General features: G+C 36.4%; 1 protein-coding gene across 2 annotated transcripts; it reads right to left on the reverse strand.

The window, feature by feature from the left end:
• Positions 1-3174: 3174 nt before the first annotated feature.
• LOC115984176 (disease resistance protein RPM1-like) lies at positions 3175-6477 on the reverse strand. 2 transcript variants are annotated; one of them, XM_031107106.1, is made up of 2 exons: positions 5009-6477; positions 3175-4885 (listed from the first exon to the last, which is right to left on the reverse strand). In XM_031107106.1, the coding sequence occupies exons 1-2, from the start codon at positions 6240-6242 to the stop codon at positions 3480-3482; spliced, it is 2640 nt and encodes an 879-aa protein (XP_030962966.1). In that variant the 5' UTR covers positions 6243-6477; the 3' UTR covers positions 3175-3479. The 2 variants fall into 2 exon arrangements, with proteins under 2 accessions (XP_030962966.1, XP_030962964.1); XM_031107104.1 differs by having other exon boundaries at positions 3175-6477.
• Positions 6478-6949: the final 472 nt, after the last annotated feature.

The raw sequence follows: 6949 nt of genomic DNA on the forward strand, positions 1-6949 counted from the left end.
CTTTTAAATAGGAGTTTAATGGGCTCTCCTATTCCAAATAGGTTTACACAAACCTTGGGCTTTCCTAGTCCTATAAGGATTATACAAACCCATAAACAAATAGCCTTTTAGAATAAAACATTTCTGGCTATAATCTGAAAACCCGTAAGCTTGATCGATTAAGGCATCTGTCCAGCTTTAACGAATCTCGACAGATCGAGCAAGTATTATACCTACAAATTGCACTTTTCTTGAGCAGTTCTTGAGTAGTCTTCATGTCTTCAATTTAACCACTTGTAATGATCATCTTGAACCTACTTAGATTTACCCAAATACAAGTAAAGTGCATTTTGTCAAAGGATATGCCAATTACATAAAAATATGTCCCTAACAGTTGCACTTGTTGGCATTGAGTTCGGTGTGAAGCTCACAAGAAAGCGTTAAGTCAGTGGAAAATATTTGAGTGTATTGGTAATAGTGTTTTTTTTTTCTTTCGCGTTTTTCTGTTTGGTTGCCAAGAAAGTTTTGAGAAAATTAGGGAAAAACTGTATTTCAGAGTTTAGACTAAAGTTCAAGTTAATTCTATGAGTATTTGTTTGTTTGCTTAAAAGATTGTTTGATTAGCTAGGTATTTGGTCTGGGTGAGGAGAAGTTCTGTTTGGTTTGTGAGAAAGTTTGGGAAAATAAATGAAAATGAAGTGGTTGATGTTGTTATAAAGCTAAAAGATTTTAATTCGATTTCCAAGGGTCTTATTTGGTTTATGAGAAATTTTGTAGTTGCTAACTTAATGGGAAAATCTAGTAACAAGTTATTTATTTATTTGGGTCATATTGGATTAAATGGGCAGGTTACTAATTAAATGGGTTGGGTGGATAATGGATAATTAATTTATATATAAATGGGTCATAAATGGATAAATGGGTAATTAAACACCCAACCCATTTATGACCAAACCCGCCCATTTGCCACCCTTAGCCACCATAACCCACCATTATTGCCACTGCAAGTATATATTGTCTCAAAATAATAATAATAATAATAAATCCACAACAACCATGTTCAGAAACAAAACTAATCACCAAACCCACCGCAAACCCACCACATGAAACCAACAAAATCATGCTATCCACCACAGATTTTCCAAAAATACCCAAACAAATCACCAACTCACCCGCAAGTATTCACCCAAAAATCATCACGTGCAAACCCACTACAAATATCTAACCCACGACCAGCCACCACAAGAAATCAACCAAAACCGAAAATCAACCTCAGAGAGAGAGAGAGAGAGAGAGAGAGAGAGAGAGAGAGAGGAAATGATTTAAAAATGATTTCTTAAGTTCAAAAAGTTTTAAGTTTAGCAATCCAGATGTTGTAGGTTTTTGGTGTTTGGGGGTTGCTAAAATAACATTTTGAGTGTATTAGTTCCCCAATACTAATACTCTTAGTTATGGCCAGTAGAAGTATAAGTGAAAATGCTATTATTAATATTAGAGGAATATATGTAAAACATTAACATAATTTTAAAATGTGAGAGATATATTGCTTATATTTATAGCACTTGACATTGAAACTCTATTAATATATATATGCAAATGTTTAAATAATGTTTGATGCTATTATTAACACATATCATGCTTCCTCTAAAACATGCACTTACATTCAACTTTTAATTAAGAGATTTAATGGAACCACAATGAAAGAATGTGATAATGTTATTAAACATGTAAATAAATTCTTAATCATTACAAAAGATTCAATTGTTCTAGGAAATCTAATTCTGCATAATATGCTTGTTCAACATAAAATGGTTTGTGATTTAATTTGCTGCTTTTTTTAAATCTCAAAATGTTTTTTTGTTACTTCTGAACCGTAAGATTTATTTTGTTACACCCTTAACTTATAGTTTAAAAGAAAGTTTTTCATTTTATTTATATTTATTTAACCTTACTATTCTTTTTTGATAAATATTTAGCCTTCCTAATCAGTGTGGTGATAAAATGGTTTCCCAAAAAAAATTTTCCTTATAAAATATATAACCTTTCATGATAGGGCTTATTAAAAGATCCATCAGTTAAATGGAAAAGACAAATTGTGGGTACCCGGCCCATTTACCTACAAGTGCCTTTTGGGTAGCAACGAACTACCTAGTTTCTTTTATCGTAAAATACCTGGACCCCAGTCATTTGTGTGCCCATAATACTTAACCTAAAAAAATGTGACCTTGCATGCGATGGTGTCCTTTAATGGGCTTTTGGTGACTCTTGCATTGGGCTTTAGCATCTTCAAAGAACCTCCGGCTTCCTCACTTCACAAACAAATAGCATATAAGAAACAGGTAACACCATGTGTGTGAGTTTCATTTACAATCATTGGGCTCAGGCTGACCATGGCTAGGATTTTGGCTAATATGTACGATTTACCACTCTGCTGCCACCATATAATGGGGTCTTCAGGTATTTGCTTTAATGCTCATGAAACTTGAATTGCCTGTTCCTTATATAATTGTGTGTTTGTTATTTTATTTTATCTTTTTTTTTTTTTAATTTTATAATTTGGGTGGGACGATTTGAATGGTGGATGTCTCTATTAGAAACACGAGGAGGTGTTAGTTGTGCTCAAACACGATATTAGTTGTTTTGGCTTAGATTTTATTTTTTGACTTTTGAAGCAGGTTCAGCAGCATTCTTTATGCCGGAAATTCTGCCTTGAAAAGGATTGAAGGCTTCACAATGATATAAACTTACTACATCTGTACTGTACATCTGGTTACATCTTTTAATTAGTGCATGTCCTTTTATTAGTTCTTTAACTGGAAGTTTCATACATCACAATGTTATACAGAGAAACAAGATGTTACTCAACTAATGAATACCAAGTTTCTTTGATATTCACGTGCACAAAATCCATTGCAAAAAATTGTTTGCATACAGTTATAAAGTTTTAAATTGTGCAGAATTATTGTAGACTCACTTTGTTATTGATTGGATTAGTAGCAGAGAAGACCAGAAAGAAAGAATATTAGCATTTCTAATCACTCAAATCATTGTGGCCGTAAGATTCTAATTCATTGTTTAAAATAGAATGATTTGAGAGTATTGTGAATGAATATATAAGTATTATCTGACTCCTGAAGTATTCCAAATCACAAAGAGGATTTAAAGAGGGCAGCATATGAATCCTCTGCAAGGGCAAGGATGTGTGCCTGCCTAGATTTTAAATTCTCAATATAGGGTTATAACATATATGCCTTCTCAATCAAAACCCTAACCCAATACATTGAAATTCCCAATATACTTTTCTTGAATGACAAGGGGCTATGCTTTCCACACCCCACAAACCTATTATTCATCCCTAGCATAACAGAATATGAGCCACCATCTTTAACATGGCCTCAATATTGCACAATCGAAACCGCATCCAAGCCAGACAAGTAAACTACCTTGACAACAAGAATGAAGGTGGTTTATATTTTATTTTTGGAATAGCTAACATTTGGCTAGCAAAGTGTTTCAACTACATGACTTTGTCCATTTAAACGTACAATTTTGATAGTGGGTATGTGGCATACCTTTGATTGATCATGATTTTTATCATTCCTCAGCATTTGTATAAATTCTTCTGGCATCTCTTCCAAGTATAGCTTCTGGAGGCTAATCAGATGTTCAACACCCTGAGGCAACGCCTTTAGCTCCAGACAACGAATTAGATTCAATTCCTGAATGGTTGGCAATGCACCCTCTTCTACTACTAGACTATCCAATTGTGCGAGCTCCACAATTTTCAGCTTGTTGAGTTTAGGAAACCAATTTGCCTTAAAGTGCAAGATCTTACCATTGTAGGCCTTTCTGAGTTCAAGAAACACTAGAGCAGACAATTTGTGGAGAGAAAGAACCATATCATCTTGGAGATAAGACCTACCTAAATACAGATGAGTGAGATTTGATAGTGACTCAAACCAGCGAGGCAATGTATTTAACCGTCCAACCAATTCCAGCTTCTGAAGATACGATGGAGGAAGAGATAAAGATTCCAACTGAAGTTCTTCCTCGTTAGTTGCTGTCACACATAAACGGAGGAGGTTTTTCATCCTCTGAATGGAAGTGCACAACTCTGGCCCATGAACAGTTTTAAGCTTTGTAATATCCAGCCTTCTGAGTTCAGTCAAGTTCCCAACTTGTTGGATTAACTCTTCCTCCGCATCAAGGCAAGCCAGAGTTTGTAGGCATTGAATATTCCATATTCCTGTTGGAGCCATTGTGCTATTAGCAATATTGGATGTTTCAGAATTCTGATAATTGTTGCAATACATGTATAGATGTCTCAATCTTGTCAGCTTTGATATTCCACTTGGTAGCCTTCTCACATTAGTATTCCAAACATCCAAGGTTTGTAGGTTCCTTAGCTTTTTGATTGACTTGGGAAGCTCACTAATCTTGGTATCTCTCAAGTTCAAGTACCTCAAATTGAACAACCTACCCAATGTGTTTGGAATTGTTACGACAGGAACTCCTTGTAGATTAAGCACCCTTAGCAATTTGAATTTGGATAGTGCTGCATCCAAAGAGAATGAGGTGCACGTATCTGTCTTAAATACGAAGAAAGAGCGAAGATGGTGTGACATGGTTCTGCTCAATCGGATTTTTTCACCTCTATCGTGTACTGATAGGTGGTGGAAATTTCCTTCTAGCCTTGATTCATTTCCGTCATAAGCTGCACAGAAATTCTCTTTCTCAGAAATCGTCATAGCCAGTTCACGCATAACATCATGCACTCGACAGGTCTTCACTCTCCCAGCAGCATTAGTCTCTGTGACCTGAATCATGCTTCGTAGAATAAGCTCTGTGAGTTGCTCCTCTGCTACCTCCTCCATAGTATTCCCTTTTCTTTCTTTAACAAAACCTTCTGCTACCCACAACCGAATCAGCTTCTTCCTCTTGATTTGGGAACAATAATGGAACATACAGCAATACAAGAAACAATGTTTTAAATAGAAGGGTAAATCTTTGTAACTTGACAATAACATACCCTTAACTTGTCCCAGATTGGGATTGTAGCTAAGTTGCCAATTGAGACTTTCATAAACTTTCTTCCATTCCCCGATTGCCTTGCTTCTTGAACACATTAGACCTCCAATGGCCACAATCGCAAGTGGCAAGCCTTCACATTTGTTCACAATGGCATGAGCTAATGGTTGCAGTTCCTGAGGACAGCAACGACCTGGTTCATTCCAAAATGCCGTCTTACAGAAAAGAGCCCAAGCATCTTTCTCTTGAAGGGGCTCAAGGTGATTAACACGGTATCCGACTCCAACAGATGTTGCTACATTCTCATTTCTTGTTGTGAGGATAATTCTGCTTCCATTTTTATCATCTGGAAAAGCATATCTTATTGAACTCCAGAGAGATATGTCCCATACATCATCCAAAACAACAACATACCTCTTCTGATGCAAAAAGTGAAAGAGCATTGCCATCAACTGTATATTGTTCATTGTTCCAAAATTGTTTGGTAACACTAGTTGCTTTGTCTCAAAGAATTCTCTGACCATGCTTCTTAGTAGCTCATTGCTGTCATGTATTTGGGTCACTGATATCCATGCGCAACAATTAAATTGTTGCTTGATTCTTTGGTCATTGTAGACTCTTGTAGCTAGAGTGGTCTTACCTAAACCACCCATTCCCACAATTGAAATAATTGTCCGGCGTCGTTCATCCTCAAGTAACCATTCAATCATTTCTTCTGTTTTTTCTTCCATTCCTACTATCTCATCTTCACCAAAAAAAATTGATGGTACTGCTTGGTGCTGCCAACTTTCACGAGACATATAGTTACTTGTCCCTTCATCAAGCTTATCAAAACCATATCTCTTGCTTCTATCAGAGATCTCACGCACCTTCACTTTGATCTTTGGAAGCTTTGTAGCAATTTGATGCCTTGCAATGATGTTCTTGGGGAAGTGGACAATTTCTTTGGTGATACCCTTGAAACCACTTTTATGCTCCTCCATATCTTTATGATGCTTGAACTCATCTATAATATCCTCAGCTTCATATGCTACTTCTCTTACTTGCCTCACCCAAGTTTCCACTGACTTACTTCTTTCGATTCTTCTTTCTGCATCTTTTAAGAATGATCTCATGCTCTCTAACTCAAGCTTTATCTCTTCAATTTCATCGTAAGCATCTCCTAGCAGTGATGCCTCCTGTAGTAAAATACTTGTTAGTTTGTCAAGTAAGAAGTTTACAGCACCATCCGCCATTTTTGCTCCCAAATTTCTCCTTCCTTCTCTCTTTTTCCTGTGTTTTCTATTTCTTCGCAAAGAGACTTGAAGGCATGTAACAAGAAAGTAGTTTCTGCTTTCTGTTGTTTCTGAGAAAATACATCCGGTTTTGGGTGTATATTTCTTCACACTCACTGTTGACGGAACCTATCAGTTTGCTTCGTCATTGTTTGACTGTTTCTTACTTTCTTCAGGCACGTTTGGATTGCGTTTTGGCCATGCGTATCTGCGTCTGGCTTTTATTTTTCTTATTTTGGTAAGTTTGACAGTGGATATGTATTTACGGCACTATTTTGTTACAGTATTTTTTTTTTTTTTCCCTCTCTCTCTCTCTCTCTCTCTCTCTCATATCAATGTCCTACTGTGAGCCACCTAACATTCTCACACCTAACATTTTGGATTTGTTAGAGCATCCACGGCAGTGGAACTAAGAGCCTGTTTGGCCAATAGAATGTTGTCACTCAATTTCCATCACTCAATTTCTGTCACTCAATTTCCATCACTCATTACTCATCACTCATCACTCAATTTTTCACATCCGTTTGTCTTCATCACTCAGTTTTCATCGCTCATTATTTTTCACCCTATTTGGAGGGCCCATGCCTGTCATGGTGCAGCCTTTTTTTTTTTTTTTTTTTTTTTTTCACTAGCAGCTTCTTCTTCTTCTTTTTCCTCCTGGGTTGGCT

The sequence above is a fragment of the Quercus lobata genome, chromosome 4 (assembly GCF_001633185.2).
Source record: "Quercus lobata isolate SW786 chromosome 4, ValleyOak3.0 Primary Assembly, whole genome shotgun sequence".
NCBI classification, from domain to species: domain Eukaryota; kingdom Viridiplantae; phylum Streptophyta; class Magnoliopsida; order Fagales; family Fagaceae; genus Quercus; species Quercus lobata.